This window comes from Ipomoea triloba, chromosome 2, assembly GCF_003576645.1.
Source record: "Ipomoea triloba cultivar NCNSP0323 chromosome 2, ASM357664v1".
In the NCBI taxonomy this organism is placed as follows: Eukaryota; Viridiplantae; Streptophyta; class Magnoliopsida; order Solanales; family Convolvulaceae; genus Ipomoea; species Ipomoea triloba.
Genome location: NC_044917.1, coordinates 4,615,451 through 4,639,053, shown reverse-complemented (window position 1 = coordinate 4,639,053; position 23,603 = coordinate 4,615,451). Strand labels below are relative to the sequence as shown.

The following is a 23,603-nucleotide window of genomic DNA, read 5'->3' as shown; positions in this document are numbered from 1 at the left end:
ATGTGAGAAACTCATTTGTTATTTGTTAATTATTATATTGGCACAAACGGGAATTTTATTATCAAATTGCATTTGAGCTAAGAAAAAAAAATTAGACCAAGTCCATTCAAGTTTGAATTGTTTTATAAAATCAATTTATTCAATGTGGAATTTAGAGCATATAAAGTGATTAAAAATTGCAAATAGGTAGAACATTGCACTATGTGACATTACAACTGGCCATTTTTAATTTTAATGCATTAAAATATTTGATTTATGAAAAAAACACTTGATCGCTATCCAAATGTGCACTATGAGTGAAAACTACCTCGTCGCCATACCCAACAAATGATCACATGAGGTAAACTAATTTAGGTAGTAGTTAGTATATTGTAAGTATAAAGATACTTAGCTTCATTTTGAATATGATAATTAATTATATTTAGTAACAAGTTTATCTTGACAATATATACGGAGTGATTCTTAATTATACGACTTCCTGCCAAGGACCTTGTAGTCCAGTGGCATCAAACCCTTTCCTTTATACGGGAGGTGGTGGGTTCGAGTCTCAGTGGAGGCAAGAACTCTTGTGTTTCAATAGATTGAGAAAGTAGTTATGAACAGATACTGCATTATAATAGAGTTAGTAGTATTCAAAAAAAATAAAATTATACGACTTCCTATTAAGCTATATAGTCAAAGGATTAATAGCACCAACAAAGAAAACAACAAAAAATGTATAATTAAAGGATTAATAGCACCAACAAAGAAAACAACAAAAAATGTATAATTAATTACTAATTACTTAAGTGAAAGGAATTTAGTTACTGACCTAAGGTCAAAAAAAACATTACTTGTTAATTCAGGTTATGCCCATATTTTTGTCTTGTTTATGTGTTAATAAATGTATATATTATACTCCAAAGTCCAAATGTTGTATACTACATTTTTTATTAGACAAAATTATTTTATATTTTATAACTCCATTACTATTTAATTAATTGTTTAATCTGATATGAGAATTATGCTTCATTTAGTCAATCAGGTAACTGGAACGCTAATCCAACTTTATTTGAATATATGATTGGATTTTGAAATAAAGTACAGTAAAAGAAAAATTCTATAACGACGTTTAAATGATCAGATAGTGCGCGTATGCATGCATACACAAACACACAGATCGATAGAATATTCAGCAACCTATAGAAATATAAATCATGTAAAAATAAATAAATAAACAAATAAATAAAGGCTGTCATTCTGCCATGACACATGAGTTGTCCTGTGCAGTATAGCCCACACAAAAGTTATTTTAATTAATAATGCGGCAACTATATAATTTACTAATAATTGTTATAATAAATTTAATTTCCAAATTTATACTCCGTAATTTTCACAACGAAATCTTCATACACCATTCAATTCGTGCAAAAAATTTGCTTCCATATATACATGTTTTATCAAACAATACCACTTCGGGGCTGGCACTTTCCAGAAGTGCTTTGATCTCTACTATTCTTTTTTCCTCCCTAAGTCTTCCGATAAATATTCACCTGAATCTATAGTACATGGATCAAGTTTTCTGGGTGATAGTGTGTGGCGAGTGGATCTTAAAAAATTAAACTCAATGTGAGTCGGTTGATTCGAATTTTATGTACAAACCCTTTATAGAACCTGGCCCTATATATATATAAAGAGAGAGAAAATAAATATTAGTATGTATTTAATCATAAAAGTATTAAGAACTTTTATTAATTTTTTATTATTTTTACTTCTAAACTAATAAATTTATTTTTTTTAAAAATAACAATTATTATATTTGAATATTTCTATTATTTTATCTTTTAATAATATAACTAGCAGTATTTATTATTTTGTTGTGCATAAGTAATTTAAACATTATTTATTTGGTAATAACATAATAAGTGGAGGACTGATGAGTACTTCTAGTGGGTACCCACACTCGATGGAACGGGGTAGATTTTGAAAAAAGTACACTTGATACGGGTTGCGGGTGAGTGAAGAAACTATAAGGTGAGTCGAGTGATAGGTGTAGCCCTTCCCGACCACCCCTACGCATTTAATATCCATAGACAAAAGAATTATAGAAAGATTATATAGTCGAAAGACTCTGTATATTGAACTTGACCGAAAAGGTGTTGGCATGTGTAGATATATTTTGACACTAGTGTAATGCAGACAATTAATAAACTATTAAAGTATTAATTGTTGTGGACAAAATTAATATACACTCACCTGTCTCATTTTATGTGTCTAGTTGAAGCTTGACTGAAGTTATTTTTAATCAAAATTTTCATAATATTAAGTTTAGTATTAATATACAACATTTATATATTTAGAAACTATACTAAAAGTACTATTAAACACAAACAATCAAATTTAAAAATAAGTAAAAATTACTAAATAAAATAAAAAAAAAGAAAAAAGAGTTAGTTTGACCAATAGTAAATATAACGGTAAAATGGGACAAAATGAGTAATTAAATTTAATTAATGCATTATAAGCACCACGTATGTAAAAACTTATTATATATATATATTTACATGCATGGGTTTCAACTCACCAAAGATTTATTGATATTGGAGCAGACTAGATGATGCAACTGCCAATTTAATAGAATACTATTATTTCTTGTCGCTTCAACATATAGAGAGAGATTTTATTATTTATTAATATGAAATACGATACTTGAGTATTTAATGTCGTGATAAATGAATTAATGAACGATAGATTGTTAGCAGCAACATTCGGGGGGTATAACAGATTACTGCGAATTAATTAATAAATTAAATGTTTGAAAATATATATAGATCTGAATTTAATTAGTTCGATTATCATATTGGCTTGTTTCTAAACATAAAATAAGTGATTAGTTCAATGTGTATTATGGTATTTTTTTAAATACAAAAATTAATTAACACTTTAATCATAAACTGAAACGTTTACAGTAAAATTTGATAGAATGATAAAACATTTATGTCAGTAATAAAAATAACTTATTTAACAATACTACTGTAAACATTAATATATGATATCTAAATTATATTAAAACATTTAGGGAAATAATAATATCATACTAAATTACTAATCCATGTTACCATCTTGGTAGCATTGATTCACTTCTATATATATGAAAATATTGGAAAATAATACGTTTTAAATTTACCTTTAAACTTTTAGATTTTAAGTTTTTTGTTTGATATACTCTCATCAATTAGTAGTATCTATTTTTGTATGACCTTATAAACCTTAATAATGATGTCATCAGACCACAAACAGTTAGCAATGGTAAAATAACAATAGTTAGTAGGATAAACCCCCAGTTCATCAGACAGCAGCCGTCCATGATTAATTAATTTGAAAAGTACGCGCCGGCGTGGCGCGTGGCACAACTTCACTTGGTCGGAGTGACTCAGACTGATGAAAGCAGATATATACGACTTTCAGTGACTCCCTTTATTTCCTTGCTCTCCATTTTTTGTTTTTTAATTTTTTTACTGAGAGGAAAAGTTTCAGCGTCTCTTCCCAACTTTCTACATTTTTCATTAGCTTTTTTTCAACTTTTCTTGCGTCCAGCTATTGCAAAGGTGAGAGCTTTTTCTCTCCTTAGCTCCCTCTAGATTTACTACTAAAGCATATACTGATTGAGCCGCTAATTACTTCTTGCCAAGCGTTTCCTCTTAAGTAAATCTCTGTAAAAATCTGTGCTTTATGTGAAATCATTCTGCTTGCTCTCATCATTTGCTCATAATTCACACAGAGCTGTGTATCTTCATTATTCTCCGGGTTTATTCTTCGCCCAAAGCTGTTCAGAGAGATAATGTAAATATAGGTACCCGTTTCGTTAGTTGGGGTATTTCTTTTTCGTTTTTTTTTTTTTTTTTTTTTCTTTTTTCCGTTTAAATAGAAGGAATGTGTTAAAGTTCTGAGGTCGATGAAGCCCCCAAAAATTTTGGGGTTTTTTTTTTTTTTTTTTCTTTTTTCCGTTTAAATAGAAGGAATGTGTTAAAGTTCTGAGGTCGATGAAGCCCCCAAAAATTTTGGGGTTTTTTTTTTTTTTTTTTCTTTTTTCCGTTTAAATAGAAGGAATGTGTTAAAGTTCTGAGGTCGATGAAGCCCCCAAAAATTTTGGGGTTTTTTTTTTTTTTTTTTCTTTTTTCCGTTTAAATAGAAGGAATGTGTTAAAGTTCTGAGGTCGATGAAGCCCCCAAAAATTTTGGGGTTTTTTTTTTTTTTTTTTCTTTTTTCCGTTTAAATAGAAGGAATGTGTTAAAGTTCTGAGGTCGATGAAGCCCCCAAAAATTTTGGGGTTTTTTTTTTTTTTTTTTCTTTTTTCCGTTTAAATAGAAGGAATGTGTTAAAGTTCTGAGGTCGATGAAGCCCCCAAAAATTTTGGGGTTTTTTTTTTTTTTTTTTCTTTTTTCCGTTTAAATAGAAGGAATGTGTTAAAGTTCTGAGGTCGATGAAGCCCCCAAAAATTTTGGGGTTTTTTTTTTTTTTTTTTCTTTTTTCCGTTTAAATAGAAGGAATGTGTTAAAGTTCTGAGGTCGATGAAGCCCCCAAAAATTTTGGGGTTTTTTTTTTTTTTTTTTCTTTTTTCCGTTTAAATAGAAGGAATGTGTTAAAGTTCTGAGGTCGATGAAGCCCCCAAAAATTTTGGGGTTTTTTTTTTTTTTTTTTCTTTTTTCCGTTTAAATAGAAGGAATGTGTTAAAGTTCTGAGGTCGATGAAGCCCCCAAAAATTTTGGGGTTTTTTTTTTTTTTTTTTCTTTTTTCCGTTTAAATAGAAGGAATGTGTTAAAGTTCTGAGGTCGATGAAGCCCCCAAAAATTTTGGGGTTTTTTTTTTTTTTTTTTCTTTTTTCCGTTTAAATAGAAGGAATGTGTTAAAGTTCTGAGGTCGATGAAGCCCCCAAAAATTTTGGGGTTTTTTTTTTTTTTTTTTCTTTTTTCCGTTTAAATAGAAGGAATGTGTTAAAGTTCTGAGGTCGATGAAGCCCCCAAAAATTTTGGGGTTTTTTTTTTTTTTTTTTTCTTTTTTCCGTTTAAATAGAAGGAATGTGTTAAAGTTCTGAGTTCGATGACGCACTGACATTGTGGGATTCTTACTTTTGTTCTTTCCATACTTGTATTGGGTATGCAGAAGAGTTGATTGAGAAAGAAGTGATTTTCTGGATCAATGCGTGGAAAGAGATCTGCTATGTTCTGCTTGATTTCGAAGATCTTCTTGGCTTATTTCTTGATTTTGGCTGCTCAAATTTCTGATGGGGCTAGCCCTGGAGATGGTAAGGCTCAATGCCCTCAATGGTTGCTAATTTCTTAATGTTTTTGTCCGTAGTAGTCTTTAATTAGTTGTATAGTCGTTATTATTTAATAAAATTGGTTTCTTTCAGTTGGATTTTCTGGGAAGCTTATCCAAGTCTATGAGCTGAGTTTAAGCAGTTGATGTACCTGTTCTTGACTATTTGTAATAGATTTACTCATGCAATTAAATTCTTTAAAGTGTCCAATCTAATTATTGATCAGCTTCCAGAGCCTTTTTCATTTGAGACTAAATGACTAATTTTAGTATTTTACATTGTTGAACATTTTGTGTACATGGCGCGGTGTTTAAAATGATTAATCTTTGTATGTTGTTATCTTCCTGATGTTAGAGTTTGTTTGAGTTGCAGAAGATGGTGGTTGTTAATTGTTACTTTATTTGTTCGAGTGATTTGTAAATTGTAACTCTCTCTAATCAGGCTTTCTGTATCTGTGGATTCTAACCACATCTGATATTGGCATTTTGTTCTAACAATGGTGTAGTTGCTGCGATTAATACTTTGTTTACTGCTTTGGGGTCGCCTCCTCTTCCTGGCTGGGGTGTTGATGGAGACCCATGTGATGGAAAATGGCAAGGTGTCGTATGCGAGGACTCAAATATAGTATCAATGTATGATTGCTTCCACTACTGTAATCTTTTTTGGATATGTTGAATTGTGGTCTTAGTTATTCTCGTCATATTCTATACAGTACGATCAATGGTGCTAATTTGGGAGGAGAGCTGGGGGATAACTTAGAAGGATTTTCTTCTATCAAAACAATGTAAGCCTGAAACCAATCTCTTGTACCATGTTTCCTTGTCTCTGCATATACATGCAATATGGATATCACCATCAACTCCTTTGCTAGCGTAATAATAACTGTGGAATGTCTTGTGGCAGAGATCTGAGCAACAATCTCATTGGAGGCTCAATTCCATCCAATCTACCGGTTACCTTGCAGACCCTGTATGTGCCAGCATTTTTCTTTAAGAACATATAATTTAGATGAAGAAGAGAAGAGGGTTCATGTGCTTAATGATCATAGTTATTAAACATAATATATAATGATCGTTACTTTTGGCAGTTTTCTTTCAGATAACCAGCTTACTGGAAGTATTCCTGATTCTTTGTCTTCCCTGAGTCAATTATCAGCTATGTAAGTTTTTCTCCACACCGTGTGTTGCATATCTTTGTTTTTCATAATCAATATTTTGCTTAGATATAAATTTGCATGTCTTCCAGGTCTCTGAACGAAAATCATTTGAGTGGAGAGATTCCTGATTCCTTTCAAGGACTTACAGCTTTGGTGAATTTGTACGGAACCAATAGAAAATCGTTTCTTTAATGCAAATGTAGGATTCTACTTTTTTAATTAACTAACTTTGCCAATTACAAACAGAGATTTATCTAATAACAATTTAAGTGGGAGATTGCCACCATCAGTGGGAAATTTGTCTGCCTTGATAACTCTGTGAGTGATTCAACTTTGCCAGATCATTCAGTTCGATTCATTTGATTTATGCTATTTAAGCTAACCTCTTGATACCACCAGTCATTTGCAGAGCAATCAACTTTCTGGAACCCTTGATGTTTTGGAAAATCTTCCCCTCAGAGATTTGTATTCCTCTTTACTTTGTTTCTATCACTCAACACTTGTATTTTCTAGAATGATATAGTATTGTACTAACACTTTCTTCCCTCCTCCTCCCCCCTCAGAAATATCGAAAATAACCTTTTTTCTGGACCAATACCACAGCAACTCCTGACTATTCCTGATTTCAAGTAAGTGCTACAATAATTAAACTTTAATCACAAATTATGTACCACATTGATCAGCTTTTATAGCTACACAAACATAAACAATTTTTTATTCTTTGAAGTTTTCCGGGAAGAATCACCTATATGTATATATGTGTTATAGGGGGGATGTAAAGCTTGGACATGAAATTACCAAAGTATCCTTATATATAATTTGTATATTGTAAAGTATATGTTATATTAAAACCCCTTCAGTATTTGTGAAAAAAATACAAAATTCAAACTCTAAATGGATTTCAACCAACCTAAGTTTGATCTAGCATTATAGGATTTGGCTATTCCTGTTTTCACACAAAGCTGTTGTCCCATATATTGGCTGTCGCTTAGGTGTAAACAGTTACAAATAATTCTGTTTTTAGGAAGAAATCATGTTTATTCTATTCTTCTAAACATTACCTGTAAAAACTGAAGTGTCTTTTGCATTCTGCGTTTTGGATCTTATTTTCTTTGGCTGCTGAAGTGCTCATATGTGATCCAATAGAAACATACTTGTTTATGAGCAGCAATAGCAAGTATTGGGATTTTACTTTGAGCTAACTATTTGAAGTACTTTTATCTTACAGAAAAGATGGAAATCCTTTCAACAGCAGTAGTGCGCCACTTCCACCAACATCCTCCACGACACCAACATCCTCTACGACACCCCCTCCAGCACCGCCATTCTTTGTTGGGGGTCCAACTTCTGCACAGACACCACCAAAGTCTGACAGGAGACCTGCAAAGCAGGCTGATGGGCCATCAGCAACTGGGCAATCAAATTCTACCACAAGCAAAAAGTCATCAACGAAAAGGGTAGTTGGGATATCAATTGGAGCAGTATTGTCATTTATAGTATTGGTATTAGCAATCCTTCTTTGTTTACCCAAGTGCCTTCAGAAAAGACAAGAGAATCATAGGATTCCCAAGCGGCATGAAATAGCTCCATATATGGGGGCAAGAGAGAACCCCGCTAATAATGGCTCATTGCCTCAACCTGGCTCTGATATAGAGAAAGGTATTGGAATTTTTAGATTATGATTGTTATTCACATAATAAACACATCTTTGCTTCCATTTATGCATCTGCACATGAAGGATGACATTCTCAGATGTATTTCTACAGCTCCTCCAGTAGTAGTGCCAAAGGAGGAGCAGCGTACAAGATGGCCTGTATCCATTCCAAAACCACACAATGAACAGGCAGCAACTAGAGAAAACATGAGTGCTATACCAAAGAAGGACAACCATGAGATTAACCTGAGCAGATTTGATATTGATTTGATGGCACCACCACCACCGCCGCCGCCGCCTCCACCACCACCAGCTTCTCCTCCTCCTCCTCCTCCTCCACCACCACCACCACCACCAGATTCACCAAAAGAGAGGGTTATTGTCCAGCCAATCCCACGTGCTGAAGAAAATGTAATGAAGCGTTCAACCAGGCCACTGCCACCAACTTCTGTGAAATCATACACAGTAGCATCTCTTCAGCAATATACCAATAGTTTTTCTCAAGATAATCTTATTGGAACTGGAAGTCTAGGAAATGTGTATAGGGCAGAGCTCCCTAATGGCAAGGTATGGGCATATCTCTTCTGATTGAAGTAAACCTACTAATATCGAGTACCTGTCTCTGATTCCCATTTTTTATTTCGATCTTCAACTCTTTTATTGCTTTTGAATATTCTGTTTAAACCCACGTTTAAGTTGTAATCATCTTCTTTGGCATTTGAGTAGCCTAACCCTGATTTTTCTTGAATATCCTTATTATTAGTGCTGTATTATCTTTAAAAAACTATATTTTAATCCTTTATTAAGAATGGTTTTTACAGATCTTGGCATGTAAATATCTAGGAAAAACCTTTTAAAAACTGGTTAAGTTTTGCCAGTGGAGACTACAAATCTTGGTGCTGAGCATATTGTCTCTTCATGCTGAATCATAACTTTTGGATCATTGAAAGCCCGTTGGCTTTAATTGCAACTATCTATATCTGCTTGGCTGCTCCTCGTTTACAGATTTTCTATGATCAATATTAAGGGTCTAAAGTTTGTCTGGTTGACTAGGATTTTCTGGTGTCAAAGAGAAAACACATCTCCAGCTTTATATATACTTTTACTGTTTCAGTGATTGTTTTGTGCCCTTCAGTATTATTCTTTACTTATGAGATAATCTACCTTAATAGATTCCTTAGTGCACAAGTTATATTCTCACTAAACATTCACAATACTCCAAGTAACTTATTTTCTATCTAAGAATAGTGAATCTCTCTCTTTCCCTCTCCTTCTCCCCCCACTCCTTAGGCTAGGTGTTTTTAACTGCATGATTCACCTCTGACACTCTTCTTCTTCTTTTTAATGGTTCTGTAGTTTCTTGCTGTCAAGAAACTGGACACAAAATTCTCCAGTCAACCGGAGTATGAGTTTCTTGAACTGGTAAACAGCATTGATAGGATACGTCATGCTAATGTTGTTGAGCTCATGGGATACTGTGCGGAGCATGGTCAAAGGCTCCTGGTTTATGAATACTGCAGTAATGGATCATTGCATGATGCATTGCACTCTGATGATGAATTCAAGAAAGACCTTTCGTGGAATATCCGCATCAGGATGGCTCTGGGAGCTGCAAGAGCATTGGAGTAAGTTACATATTTCTACTGTTATTAGTAGGAAAACAAAATAATAATAATAATAATAAAGGGAAGGTCCAGGTTGGACTTTAAGGTTGCGTTAATCTACTCAAATAAAAATGCAAGTAAGGGCATGGATTAACAATTTTCTTTTATATGGTGAAGGTATCTGCATGAGGTTTGTGAGCCACCGATTGTGCACAGATACTTGAAGTCAGCAAATGTTCTCCTTGATGATGAGCTTGCTGTACATGTGTCTGATTGTGGTTTGGCTCCATTGATATCAACAGGGGCTGCAAGTCAGGTAAAGTGTAAATACTAAATAGTTTTTTAATTGATCTAAAGCGAAATGTTTTACCAAAGATCCATTGCCAACTTACTTTATTCCAAAGATTGAGATCTATCTATAAGGGTTAAACCTTTTTGAAAGTGTCCAGCTCCTCTTTTGCTGGTTAAATAATGAGATTACCAGTGTTTTATAGTATTCAATTCATTAACTTCATTCTACGGATTTGAGTTTATATTATGTTTGTAACTTCCAAGATGCTTGAAAACTGCATATGTAACATCACGAAATTTTCAGTTGTCAGGACAACTTCTTGCAACCTATGGCTATGGTGCCCCAGAATCTGAGTCGGGAATTTATACCATAAACAGTGACGTTTACAGTTTTGGGGTGGTGATGTTGGAACTCTTAACGGGCAGGATGTCATATGACAGGTAAAAATCCTTGTCCAACACCTGAGTTATTTTTATGTTTTTTGCCCCCCTTTACAAGCGATATGATGTAATTATCTTTTGATTATTTTAGTAATCGGAGTCGTGGTGAGCAATCCTTGGTTAGATGGGCCATACCTCAGCTCCACGATATTGAAGCCTTGACAAGGATGGTTGACCCTTGTCTTAATGGAAAATACCCCGTAAAATCGTTATCACACTTCGCCGACATAATTGCCCGATGTGTTCAGGTAAGTTATGACTTCGATATTCCTAGTGTGCTATACTTGGAAATATTATTATGCTAGAGTAAATGTAGTTCAGTTGGATGGAAACGCGAAGTAATCATATGTCCCATCTCAACTATAATGCTGAAAATGATCATTAGACTATACATTTTGAACTGATACCAAATTGGAAGACGTGTTCTGTCTAAACTGATAGTTGAATTGCACATTTATATTTTACTCCATATATATTACGTGCCCAACGCCTAGAAACATTCCATACTTTATTCTTTCGACATGTTAAGAATGTAGTCTTGTTTTCTTGGTAGCCTGAGCCGGAGTTCAGGCCAGCAATGTCGGAAGTTGTGCAGGACATCATACAAATGATAAGGAGGGAAAATTCCAATAGATCCGAGGATGAGTGACTACACTAGACAATGCCACACTGGAAAGCCCGAGGCAATGAACAATCAAGAATCGGATTTTGAACTTCTTGGGAAGTCATCTAGAGTGTAACTGCAAAGGCGCAAACCAGCATTGCTTTACCATCCTATAAACAAGGTTGTGGTCTTAAACCCTGCTAACACAAGATATATATATATATATGTCTTGTACGGTCCGAGGGAATGATCTGATGATAACAACCCCATCCATGCAAAGCGCCTTTCGTTACGTTGTTTTGTTACGCCTATTCATGTTGTCATTTTTGCTTTTTTGTTCTTCTGCATTTGAAAATGTATCATTCTAGTATTCATTTAGGCAACATGTTGGCCTTGATGCATAAGTTCCCTAACCCAATTGTTTAACAACCGGCATTTTTTTCTATTTATTATCATTATTATTATTATTTAGTGAAATTTTTTCAAGTTTTGTATCTTCCTTGCTGCTGTAGTATTATTCTCGGGTAGTGGTTACGGGTTTCTTGAGAAAATGGGAAATCGCTACTCTTTCAAAGTGTGTGTGTAACATAGCAAATTACAGGGGTGGATGGTGTAATATTTAGTTACCAAAAAAATAAAAAAAAATAAAAATGGAAGGGCTAAAACCTTATCCGTATTTAACAACCAGCGCAAAATGCGGCATTCTCTGCTCTCAACCTGAAAATGTCAGTGTGGATTTTGGACAACCGGAAATGTTTGCTTAATATCAGAATTTTAGTGTGCGATCCTTTCGTTCTTCTCCCGGGGAAGATCGAGTTCTTAGAATTTAGAAAGCGTGAATTAATGAAATTAAATAAATAAAAATCTTTTTTTTTTTTTTCTTTTCTTTCTGTTGATAGTTGTTGGTGATTCAATCTCATGGCAAGCGGTTACAAGGAGAATCCGTTCGCCGATGAAGAAATTAACCCATTTGCGGTATTGTCTTGAATCATGCATTCATGCATGTATTGTCATATCATATTACATGGGCGCATTGTCGTATCGTTGAAGTTTGATTTTATTTTGGTGCGTGCGATTGTACAATGGTTAGGGATTCTGTGAAGGGGTTTGATTATTATTGTTTAGGTTTAATTGCGCTGCCAGGGCAGTCAATTTCAGAAATTTTGGTTTTAGTTTTCGTGCTGAATGTATTCTTGTTACATGAATCGCCATCAATCACTGTGAAAAACTTATGCAGAATGGTGTTTCATCTGCATTACAATTGGCACTATGTAGATATATACGACTTTACGTTTAGTTGTAGTGGTATGAAGTTTTTCATTTGGTCGGTCTAGAACTCGATTTGGTGAGAATCTATTAGTTGCATGCTTGTTTTTCTTCATTCAGTAATAATTACAAAATTACCTTGCATATGCATTACCAAATTCTGTTGAAATCTGAAGAATTCCCGGGGTGCCCCACAAGCATCAAACTCACAGCTTTCCCCTCTTCCTCATGAACCTGTTGACTATGATCATAGTGCTACTGTTGATATTCCCCTTGGTAACTCCCAGGTGAAAACAATGCTCCTCATCATATAAGTGGTAGCTGCTCTTTTTTACATACATAAGGCACTTTTCAGGGTCCCTTTTTATGATTGTAATTTTTAGGGTATTAGGGTTGAGATAATCTATTTGCTTCTATAAATTCAGGATTTAAAGAAGAGGGAGAAGGAGCTTCTAGCTAGGGAGGCTGAACTGAAAAAGAGGGAAGAGGTATGATTTTGAATTCTGTTTTGCTTAAATTTTATACTCTTTGCTTTGGTTTGATGTTAGGTTGGATTACAACATTTTTTCCACTTTAGTAAACAATCCCTTAGCTTCTTTGCTTTCTTGAATTAGTGCATTTAGAAATAGGATGCCAGTTTACTTGCAAGTTTTTTTTTCCTAATCTAGAATTCAGGCCTCTTTTAGTCTTATTGTAATTTGACTTATTTTTTCATGCTAATTGTCAGTTTATTGGTATTCTTTAGGAACTGCAAAGGAAGGAGGATGCCATTAAACGAGGTAGCTCTCTATATTACTTGCACCTCATGTCAAACTCAGATTTTTTCAACAGTGTTTTCCTCTCCACTGTGTGATACTAAATCTATCATGTGTTTTCTATTTGGCAGCTGGGATTGTAATTGAGGAAAACAATTGGCCTCCGTTCTTTCCTGTCATTCACCATGACATTGCAAATGAAATTCCAATCCATCTACAGAGGTTGCAGTACGTGGCATTCACAACATATTTGGGTATGTCGTCTAAATCCAGTTTCATTGATATTGTTGTTTTTTTTCTTCCCAACCTCTACCCAAGTTCAAGCATCTATCAGCATATGAATTTGATATTCAATGCCTGTCATCCTTGTAATTCATTTTTGTACCCTTTTGCATGTATTTCAATTCTAAAGGTCAATTTACTTGGGAATATTATGATTGTGTTATCCTGCTGAAATCGATTTTATTATAGTTAGTTTATAATAAATTTGAGGTTGAAATGCCAGTAATAGATTCTGGTTTTAGTTTGGTCTTATTAAAAATATTTGAATTTAAAAAAAAAAAAAAAAACCATATTTGCAGAATATTAGGCTCATTTTGGCTTCAGTGACTTGCAGGACTTGTTCTCTGTCTTTGCTGGAATTTTGTAGCAGTTACCTGTGCTTGGTTGAAGGGAGAAGGTTGGTGTTAAATTTCATTTCTGGATCTTCATTCAGAAATTGGTTAAAAGTTTGCGACTAATTTTAAGTTCTGTTAATTTTCAGGTGTAACGATATGGTTTCTTGCTATAATTTACTTGATATCAGGTGTCCCAGGAGCCTATGTTTTCTGGTACCAACCTCTTTATCGTGCAATGAGGTATTTTTTTTTTCTTTTTGACATTTTTCTGTTTCTCCCATACTTACAATGTTTAATTATCTCAATTGCAACTATGGTATCATGTTTCACTTGATACTTCTTTATAATGCAAAGGAGAAGTATAAAATTTGCTTTACTAATCAATTATTTTGGGGATCCCCTACCTCCTTGAAATGTGTACGCTGTCATGTTTATGTATGCAGGACTGATAGTGCAATAAGGTTTGGGCAGTTCTTCGTGTGTTATTCGGTGAATACTAAACCTGGCTTTCATTTCTTCATTGTATTTGAACATAGCTATTGTCGAAATGTTGAGTCTGATTTTTCTTATCCCTTTTAACTCGTGTTATGTTATTTTAATGTTGAAGATCCACATTGGGTTCTGTGTTGTTGCTGCTATCGCACCTCCCATCTTCTTCAAGGGGAAATCTTTGACGTAAGTTGCTTTCTACATATTGTCTTAAAACAGGTTATGATTTCCTAGCATGTGCAAAAGATAAGCTTTCCTGGCCTGTATCTTTTGTTTATTTTGTCTGATACTATTTAGTATGTGATCTTCATGTTTACAGTGGCATGTTGCCTGCACTTGAAGTTTTAACAGACAGTATTTTTGTTGGGGTAAGTTGTTTAAGATGTTGTACAATAATGCGGTAGAAACATGGTAAAATTTCACACCCAAACAAAAAATCTGCTTTTGCCTGCAGATCTTCTACCTCATAGGATTTGTACTCTTCTGCATTGAATCACTGATAAGCATATGGGTCATTCAGGTTCATCCCAAAAGCCTCTTTCACATTCTTCCTTAGCTTTCTGTCAATTCTATCAATGCTAGCGGGCTTATTCTATCCTGCAACACATTCATGCAGCAAGTTTTCTCCTATTTCCGGGGAAGTGGCAAAGCGGAACAGATGAAGAGGGAGGCTGCAAGATCGACTATGATGGCATCGCTATAACTTGGCACCGAGCTGCATGGTGGTTGGACTTGTCGGCTCTGCGCTTTGAATTCTTTGATTAACTTTGTTGTTTTCATCCCTTCAATCCATGAATCTGAAATAGATCAGGTGTTTTGTTGGTTAACTAGAGATAGCTTATGGGGTGGTAGTCTGGTAGAGACAGTATGTGTTAGTCCTTTTGCTTCAAACTTTTTTGAACAAGAATCACAAATATTACCTCAAATGTAACTCACATTCTTGTTTTATATTGCCTAATATGGACGGTAGGTACACAAGATAGGAGAGACTTTAATTTAATTTAATTTAATTTTGTAAATATTAAAAATTCTACGATACTGAGTAGAATGTTTTGTTTTCATTCAATAAAAATATCGTTACATATTTTTGGTGTTCTTTAAAATATATATATATATAGCGTGAGCAACTGATCGAACAATATTTGTTTAAGAATTACATTTTAAAAAAAAAAAATACGTATATGTTCTAACTTCTAATATATCAGTCAAACTCCGAAATTTTTATAAAATTTATTATTAGTTTATATTACCAACAAATCATATTTAGATTGGTTATAGTCTGTATTAAATCACCTATGGAAGCTGCTCCTTCAGACTGCACACACACTCAATCGGTTAGTAGTTGGTTGGCTAATTCTAATTACAGTTTCGGTGATCTGATTTCGACGGCCGTTGAAAGTTCAATGTATTACGGAGTATTTACGAAATGAGTAACTCTCCAGCGACAGCTTTTTTCACGAATTTTTATTCGTGAACGGATAAATTCGAAAAATGACTTTCATAATTATTTTTTAAATTTTATTTTGATCAAATAGAAAAAATATCTAATTTGATAAAAAAAATGTCTTCTTAATTTTTTTTAATAGGATTCTTTTTATTTTTCACATCTTTTCCATCTATTTGTTTTTAAGTTAGTTCTTGAATTGTTATTATTATTACTACCACAGCCACTACACCACAATGCAACCACTACCATCACTACCGGCACCACCACTACCGGCACCACCACTACCACACCACCAACACCACCACCACCACATATTATTATTATTATTATTATTATTATTATTATTATTATAAAAAATAATATGTTCATTTTCAAGAAAATAAACCAAATAGAAAAAATATAATTTCTTAACTTTCAGCGAAAAAGAAAAAGATATTTTTTCTGACGTTAAGCCAAACACAATAAAATTAAAATATTTTACAAAAAATGAGTCATTTTATGAAAATCATTTTTTTGAAAAACATTTTGAAAGTTTTCGAACAGACCCTTAAATCAAAATATAAAAGTATTACATTTTTATTATACTTTCCCTTATAAATAATAAACATTTTATTTCTGATTAGTATTACATTTTCAAAGTATAACTATTATATTTTCATCTTGATTCGACTTATCTCCCGAATAAGGATCCGTGAGATGACCTCACATAAATTTTTACCTTATGAAATATATTTTACAATAATGATGAATTTTTGTTAAACAATAATATTTGGATAGATAATTAAATTAATTGAAATAAGTATATATGAGTGAATTTGACCCCAAAAAAGAAGGATAAAATTGACTAGATATTAATATCATTATCACGTATACAAATGTAAAATTGATTTATTGCCGTAGAATATTTTATTTTCAAAACAAAATGTGGCCTACCTATTCACTTTAAAACCCTAGACATTTAGGTTTAAGACTTTAAGTAATTGTGTCAACGTTATTCTCAAAAAAAAAAAAAAGTAATTGTGTCAACGAAAGAAAGATATTTATAAATCACAAAACATGTAAAGGAGTATTAAATGGGACAAGAAAAATATCATGCGTATTAATTAGTTTACATACATATAACTGAATTCTACAATGTTTTATGCGGAAATTATATATATATATATATATATATATTAAATAATATCAAAATATTTTTAACTTAAATTGTATTAAAAGCGATCTAAAAATTGTCTCAGTTGCACATATTTTTACTTGTTTGATGGTTCGATTGCACACTTTTTAAGTTTAATGACTTAATTATACAAAAAAAAAAAAATTAAGTGACCTAATTGACACTTTTTCCTTGATTGTTTAATAGTATAGTTGCTTATTAAATTTGTACATATTTTAGTCATCTAAAAGACTAAAACACAAAAAGAAAATACAAATTCATATGAAATAGCACTTCAAAGAACAAAAATATATACAAATTAATAGTTAAAATACTATTACATGAAATTAGTAACAGTGGTAAAATTTTTATAAAAAAAAAAAAAAAGAAGAAAAGAAAAAAGAATGGATGATTTTCACCGAACGACACGGCTCTGTGTCCTTGCCTACAACTCTACAAATCAATTGTCAAAGTTTACCGCTAAGTTGTGCGATTGTTGTTCTATAAATTCAAATCAATCGCCAGTCTTAATTACATCAAAAAGAAGTGTTTGACTAGCGCTATGATACTTTAAAGTTTAACCTCTCTTGATTTTAATTACCCATCATTTACGGAACCATGTACGGTCGTCGCTCTCTCTCTCTTCCTCGTCGCTCTCTCTGCGTTTGAATGCCCGTCGCAAGTTGTAGACTTGTAACGCACTTGTGTGTTTTCTGGTCAGTGGGTTCTATGAATTGTTTACTCAAATTTTATTCTTCAAAAGCAGTTTTCTTTTCCCCAAGTTATTTCATGTTCTTTAAACTTTCATGGCTGTTTTCTATGTAAAGATCAATTCTTGAAAGTTGGGACTGACCCATTCCTCTTATGAATTTATTTGATTAGTTTGAAATTTGAATGGATTGCGTCCACTGCGTTTGGTGTCTTTCTGAGGCTGTATTTATCTCTCTGTTCATCATTTTAGTATAATAAGAAAGGTTTATAAATTTCAATATAGCTCACCTCTTAGGCCAGTTTCAGTGTGTATATGGATATGAATATGTATCTTTAGACATAGATTAATCTATGCTAGTCATTGGATCTGAGGTTTGGAAAGATTGAGCTGCGAAATCGATTTATCTTAACTTTAGAGTGTTGGGTTTGATTGGTATTCCATTTGTATTAATCTGATATCAGTTTGTGCTCTTTTTTCTGCTGTAAATTTCTATTTTGGGCTCTTTAAATGCTAGTTGGTGAATAAATATCATTTTGTCCTTCATTGGGACAGAACCGAAAGTTTGTACCTTTTGTCAAGTGTGGGGTATTCTGAGCTTCATCTTCATTTCTGATGAACTTTGATTTCCCAGGGCCCCCCTTATTGGTGTTGTTCTTAAATTGGAGAAATGCTGGTTCTGCTTCCATAGCTAAAACTCCTTGGTTTATTTTTGGTCCTTGTTTTAGGAAGATCAAGATTAAAGCTTGAGGCTCTATACCCTTTCTGTTCAATTCATTTCAAATTTGGGGTCTTCACTGCAATATCGGATAAAGAAGGCGGCAAGATATGAGGAAAAGCATCAATTTCCACTCGGGGAGGATTTTCAGTGACAGAAGGTGGAAAATCCCATTCTTTCTAAGTTTGCTTGTATCCATTACTCTGTTTATGGCAACTATTTCTGGGATATATACTTCATCGTATGGTAGGGAACAAGTGGAATTTGATATCAAAACTTTCAGCGAGCCAGAAGATTCTGGCGAGTACTTTGTAGACTCAGAGTTGAGGTCATCAATGCAGAATGGGGTTCTAAAAACCGAACCTCCTAGGTTTGCTTATCTCATATCGGGCACAAAGGGTGATAGCCAAAGATTGTTGAGGACTCTGCAAGCTGTCTATCATCCGAGAAATCAGTATATTCTGCATATGGATCTTGAAGCTCCACCCCGTGAAAGGTTGAACTTGACAATGACAGTGAAAAATGATCCAACTTTCCGTCAAGTGCTGAATGTCCGTGTAATGGAACAATCGAACTTGGTGACTTACAAGGGCCCTACAATGATTGCTACTACCTTACAGGCTATAGCAATTATGTTGAAGGAAAGTTCAGATTGGGACTGGTTTATCAATCTCAGTGCTTCTGATTACCCTCTCGTGACTCAGGATGGTTAGTGCTATGTTTTTTCTAAAATATTTCTGATTATAGATTTTGATTCTTAACATTTTGCACTTATGGCACGGATCCTATATTCATTTTGATGATAACATTTTCCGTGAAACTCTTGCACACACTAGTGATATGCCCGTAGAAATATTCTTAACAGTCATAAATTTTGCACGGTTAATGTACTGTCAGTAACTCTAGTTTTATGTTTTATGTAACACATTGCTATATTTGCATATATGTTTTCACTTCCTAGAACTTGTAGTTGGACTATATGAGTGATGAATGAGGCTCTGTTAAGTTGTTTATACTCTATTGCTCTTTAAGATCGAGTGGAACTTTACCTGTCCCCTATGGTGGTAAATAGGCTTTTTAGGAGTTTTTGACCGATAAGGAATCCTTTCCTACTTTGTTGAAGTAATTTTTTTTTTTTTCCCTTCATCCCACTCCCTATTTACGTCCTTGAACCTCTCATTCTAGAAAGCAATGCTTACTTGAGTGTCGATTATTGCAGATCTCCTTCATGTTTTCTCCAATTTGTCGAGAGATTTGAATTTCATAGAACATATGCAGCTTTATGGGTGGAAATTGTAAGTTATTCATTCAATGTCAACTGCTGAGGCATGGAGCTACATTCTAATATTACGGGCGTTTTCCCCTTCCATATATAAATTATGGTGTTGATGTTTACAGGAACCAAAGAGCAAGGCCCATAGTTGTTGATCCAGGTCTTTATTTGTCTAAGAAATCTGATCTCTCTACGACTTCTCAACGTCGATCACTTCCAACATATTTTAAGTTGTTCACAGGTAAGTTTGCTGAACCTGGTTACCGTTTTATGTAGCATTAGCAATTTAGCATTGCATTGTTTCCGATGCAGGCTCAGCATGGGTGATACTGACTCGCTCTTTCCTCGAGTACTGCATATGGGGATGGGATAACCTTCCGCGAACTCTTCTCATGTATTATTCTAATTTTGTATCCTCACCCGAAGGCTATTTCCACACCACCATTTGCAACACTGATGAGTTTCGTAGCACTGCAATAAACCATGATCTGCACTACATTGCGTGGGACTACCCTCCCAAGCAACACCCTCTCTTGCTAACACTCAAGGACTTCGACAAGATGGTCAACAGCAGTGCTGCATTTGCTAGAAAATTTCGCAGGGATGATCCCGTGCTAGACAAGATTGACCAAGAATTGCTGGGACGCACGAATCGTTTTGCACCCGGGGCTTGGTGTGTTGGAAGCGAGGAAGACGGAGGTGATCCATGTTCTGTGCTTGGTGATGATTCAGTGTTTAGGCCTGGTCCTGGTGCAAAGAGGCTGGAGGGCCTAATGCAGAAGCTGCTATCTGAAGATTTTCGTAGTAAACAATGTTTGGCTAAAAATTGAGAGACAAAGTCATACAGTTTGAGCGTTTATGGTGAAAGTGATACAGAAAATGAGGTTTAACAGAGAAGCTGTTTGCAGTTTTTCCTGAAGCAAGTAGTTTCTCACAAAGGTAAGTGGGATACTGGGATAGCCAATTGTACATTCTTATAACCATAGATCAAGTTGTCAATATGTATAAATTTGGAACACTTTTGTTTAAGCAATGCAATGGTAATTCAAAATTTTATGCAATAAATGTTATCTGTGACAATTGTAGAGCAATAATGATAGTTTCCCAGATGGAATGGGGAAAGATCAAACAAAGTGACAAAGAAGTAAATGCCTTGTGAGATAACTATTACAAGGGAGTTTGCCAAATGCCCAACTCTGTAAAATTGCACTCTTCAAGAATGATTTCCAAATTTCCAGCTTCAGTGAGATGTTTGGACCAGAGTCTGTCAAATGAAAAAGGATGTGTCAGTCCAATCGAAAGCAAAAAAAAAAAAATGAAAGAGGAAAGATTAAACAGAGATGAGACCACAGAGTGACTGCACTATCCACTTTGGAACCTCTAAGTTCACAGGATAATCTAGACATTGGCATACAACAAAACAAACAAAAGTTTTATGCTCACCTCTTCCTTATTTTTCTTGCCACCTGTGAAGAACTTGTATCCACCATAGAAAACCAAACCCCAGCCAGACAAAGAGATGAGTACAAACTGCAAGAAAAAATTCAGTCATGCATACAAATAGTAACATTTATCCCCGGATTTTACAGAAAGCTTTAACAGAACAGCTTGGCCATACAATCTCTTTTGTTAATACTCCGTATTTGGCTAAAGGCAAGATCAGCCATATCATCATTACTCACAAGACTCATATCAATAACTAAGCCTGTAGACAGTATTATGAGAAAAGGGTTGGCAGAACAAAAAGTAGCAACCGCCATCCCCCAGCCCATTAGAAATAGGAAAAAGGGCCAAGAAATGTACTCCGTATCTCTTAACATTAACTCAACATTTTTATTGTGGCATAATGTAGTGTGTATAACAAAGTGCAAGATGTGAAAGCTGAGAAACAGTCACTCCATAGAGAAGAAGGGACAGAAGACCAATTTTTTAAAATCAGATTATTACTGCTCTACAAATTGCAATACTAGAAACAGAGACAAATGTATTCTTTTGATCTGATTATTTCCAGATATTACAATTTAATTACACGGTGGGGGGACATCACAGTTCATTGAAGCTCCTATAATTTTTGCCAATCTGAACTACCAAGAACAATGAAATTCAACCCTACTACATTATTCAACAGGTAATACAGCAATGCAAAATGCCTAACAAGTTCAAAAGGAGACTTACATGCTCTTCCTTCCATTTAGACGGACTCGTTGGGTCTTGCCAGAAGTTCACCTTCGGAGGTCCATGGTGATCTGAAATGATCAGGATTCGCATTTCAAAACACTCAATCACCAAATGCATTAGGCATTCTATTTATAGAAAGAAAGAACATCTAATTCTAATTCTAATCCAAATCGATCTGAAAAGCGAGGGAGAGATTAGTACCAGCAGCACCGGCGAGGCCGCGACGCTGAACAAGAGAAGCAGCCTGAGACGCTGAGCTAGGTGAGGCGAGTCGATTGAATGCTGCGGCTCGGCGAGCGGCCATCGAAGCTATCGAAGACGCCATGGCTCTTTGATCGAGCTGTAGATACTGCAGAAGGGAAAATGACCTCGAGTTGTAGACGACTGGAAGGAAGATCGACGAGCTTTTAGGTTTACAAACGACGACGTTTATCGCCGAGTATGCTTCGGACAATTTTATTTTACGCTAACCTCCAGTCTAATTTAATAAATCCAAGGCGACAAGCCCAATAACAAGTTTTTTTTTAGCAAAGCCGAATAACAAGTTAAAGAGGCCCAATTAAGGTTTCCTAAGGTCCAACTACTAAGGACCGAGTTAAGAAGATTAAACAAATTTTTAACTTGCACCATTCAAAATTAATTGAATTTTAAAGGTGAACCAAGGCTATTTAAAGCCTCTCATTTTATTTAAGATTGAGTATTATTCTTTTATTTATTTCTTTTTCTTTCTTTCTTTCTTTCTTTTTTTTTTTTTTTGGATTTTTTTGTTTTTGTTTTTGTTTGTGACAAGAAAAATTCACAATCATAAATCATACTAGAAAGATAATGTGTGTCACAATAAGGTTTTAAGTTGGACTCCCAGTGGGATCCGTCAATTGGCCTACTCGATTTGAGCTGATTAATTATAAGTTACATAAATTGATTTACCTCATTATAATCTTTTGCCGGTTAAGGTCACTAGGTAGATTTCACCCTGAGTTTTAAGTAATAACGACAAGCTCTGAAAATCAAAGATAATATGTGATGGATTTAACCGAAATATTGTTGCAAGAATGACACTTGTGGCATTTCAAGGGAGGTGATAGGGCAACTATCTAGGGAATGGGCACCACAATTTCAGTTCAATCGATGTCAACTAACAGCAGTGTTGGGCCACCATCCAACCGAAGTGATCACTCTCGCCAGCAACACCACTTTTGCTCGCCTAAATAAACCTACCTAGCTTCGACATTCATGGTGACCATGAGAATCTTCTCTGCTGGGTCCATCATATCCTATCCTTTGACTCCATCGCATCTCCCTCCATTCTTCCAAATTCCAATCTGTTTCTAGTACAACATACATTTATGTATGTGTTGGAATTTGTTTATTGTGTTTATGTGGAATTCGTAAATATTTTCCATGATTACATTTGGAAATTGGAGATTATATATTATGTTGATTGAGAAATTTCGTCTGAATTTATTAAGGATCATCTTTGTAAATTATTAATTTAATCTAAATTTAAACAAATAATCACAAAATAAGATGTCAATTCAAATCTATACCGTACATATCTAATTCGCGTATGTGGCTTGAGTTTGGATATAAAAATTTCATCCATAATGAGTAGTGGATTGAGTTTAACTTTGAGACTAGGGGAGTGCAATTTATCGAAATTTTTCGGTTAACTGACCGAACCGAAAAATTTCGGTTAACCATTAACCGAACCAAAAAATTTGGTTCGGTTAATGGTTAAAGGAATCTTGAAATTTCGGTTAACGGTTAATTCGGTTCGAAAGGTCGGTTAACCGAATTAACCGAACGGTTAACCGAATTTTTATATATATAGATAAATAATTAAATATAAATACTAAATACTAATTAGATTGAAGATTTGAAGTTATGGATGTTTGAATATTTGAAGTTATGGATGATTTGTATTTTATTTTAATTGGATTTATTATTTT

At 34.2% G+C, this 23,603-nt stretch overlaps 4 protein-coding genes across 11 annotated transcripts; 3 read left to right on the top strand and 1 right to left on the bottom strand.

The window, feature by feature from the left end:
- The first annotated feature begins 3,471 nt into the window (after positions 1-3,471).
- Positions 3,472-11,543, top strand: LOC116010331 (protein STRUBBELIG-RECEPTOR FAMILY 3). 6 transcript variants are annotated; one of them, XM_031249689.1, is made up of 18 exons: positions 3,480-3,587; positions 3,761-3,853; positions 5,143-5,284; positions 5,805-5,931; positions 6,012-6,083; positions 6,203-6,268; positions 6,387-6,458; positions 6,545-6,616; positions 6,702-6,773; positions 6,855-6,920; positions 7,019-7,084; positions 7,684-8,114; positions 8,222-8,676; positions 9,466-9,734; positions 9,891-10,029; positions 10,309-10,445; positions 10,537-10,693; positions 10,999-11,543. In XM_031249689.1, exons 3-18 carry the CDS (start codon positions 5,179-5,181, stop codon positions 11,092-11,094), a joined length of 2,403 nt encoding a protein of 800 aa, XP_031105549.1. In that variant the 5' UTR covers positions 3,480-3,587; positions 3,761-3,853; positions 5,143-5,178; the 3' UTR covers positions 11,095-11,543. The 6 variants fall into 6 exon arrangements, with proteins under 6 accessions (XP_031105550.1, XP_031105549.1, XP_031105547.1 ...); XM_031249687.1 differs by having other exon boundaries at positions 3,481-3,587; positions 3,761-3,832; XM_031249690.1 differs by lacking the exon at positions 3,761-3,853 and having other exon boundaries at positions 3,472-3,587.
- A 349-nt stretch (positions 11,544-11,892) lies between these two features.
- Positions 11,893-15,124, top strand: LOC116010685 (secretory carrier-associated membrane protein 3-like). 2 transcript variants are annotated; one of them, XM_031250184.1, is made up of 12 exons: positions 11,964-12,024; positions 12,492-12,602; positions 12,741-12,803; positions 13,061-13,094; positions 13,202-13,324; positions 13,687-13,749; positions 13,834-13,927; positions 14,131-14,176; positions 14,295-14,362; positions 14,496-14,544; positions 14,631-14,696; positions 14,793-15,124. In XM_031250184.1, the coding sequence occupies exons 1-12, from the start codon at positions 11,968-11,970 to the stop codon at positions 14,877-14,879; spliced, it is 861 nt and encodes a 286-aa protein (XP_031106044.1). In that variant the 5' UTR covers positions 11,964-11,967; the 3' UTR covers positions 14,880-15,124. The 2 variants fall into 2 exon arrangements, with proteins under 2 accessions (XP_031106045.1, XP_031106044.1); XM_031250185.1 differs by lacking the exon at positions 12,492-12,602 and having other exon boundaries at positions 11,893-12,024.
- A 2,187-nt stretch (positions 15,125-17,311) lies between these two features.
- Positions 17,312-20,373, top strand: LOC116010482 (beta-glucuronosyltransferase GlcAT14A-like). 2 transcript variants are annotated; one of them, XM_031249908.1, is made up of 5 exons: positions 17,312-17,492; positions 18,214-18,911; positions 19,423-19,498; positions 19,602-19,717; positions 19,789-20,373. In XM_031249908.1, the coding sequence occupies exons 2-5, from the start codon at positions 18,314-18,316 to the stop codon at positions 20,304-20,306; spliced, it is 1,308 nt and encodes a 435-aa protein (XP_031105768.1). In that variant the 5' UTR covers positions 17,312-17,492; positions 18,214-18,313; the 3' UTR covers positions 20,307-20,373. The 2 variants fall into 2 exon arrangements, with proteins under 2 accessions (XP_031105768.1, XP_031105769.1); XM_031249909.1 differs by having other exon boundaries at positions 18,120-18,911.
- A 127-nt stretch (positions 20,374-20,500) lies between these two features.
- On the bottom strand, positions 20,501-22,076 carry LOC116010483. Its single transcript, XM_031249910.1, has 4 exons — positions 21,856-22,076; positions 21,652-21,722; positions 20,920-21,006; positions 20,501-20,740 (listed from the first exon to the last, which is right to left on the bottom strand). Exons 1-4 carry the CDS (start codon positions 21,977-21,979, stop codon positions 20,717-20,719), a joined length of 306 nt encoding a protein of 101 aa, XP_031105770.1. The 5' UTR covers positions 21,980-22,076; the 3' UTR covers positions 20,501-20,716.
- Between the last annotated feature and the right edge of the window lie 1,527 nt (positions 22,077-23,603).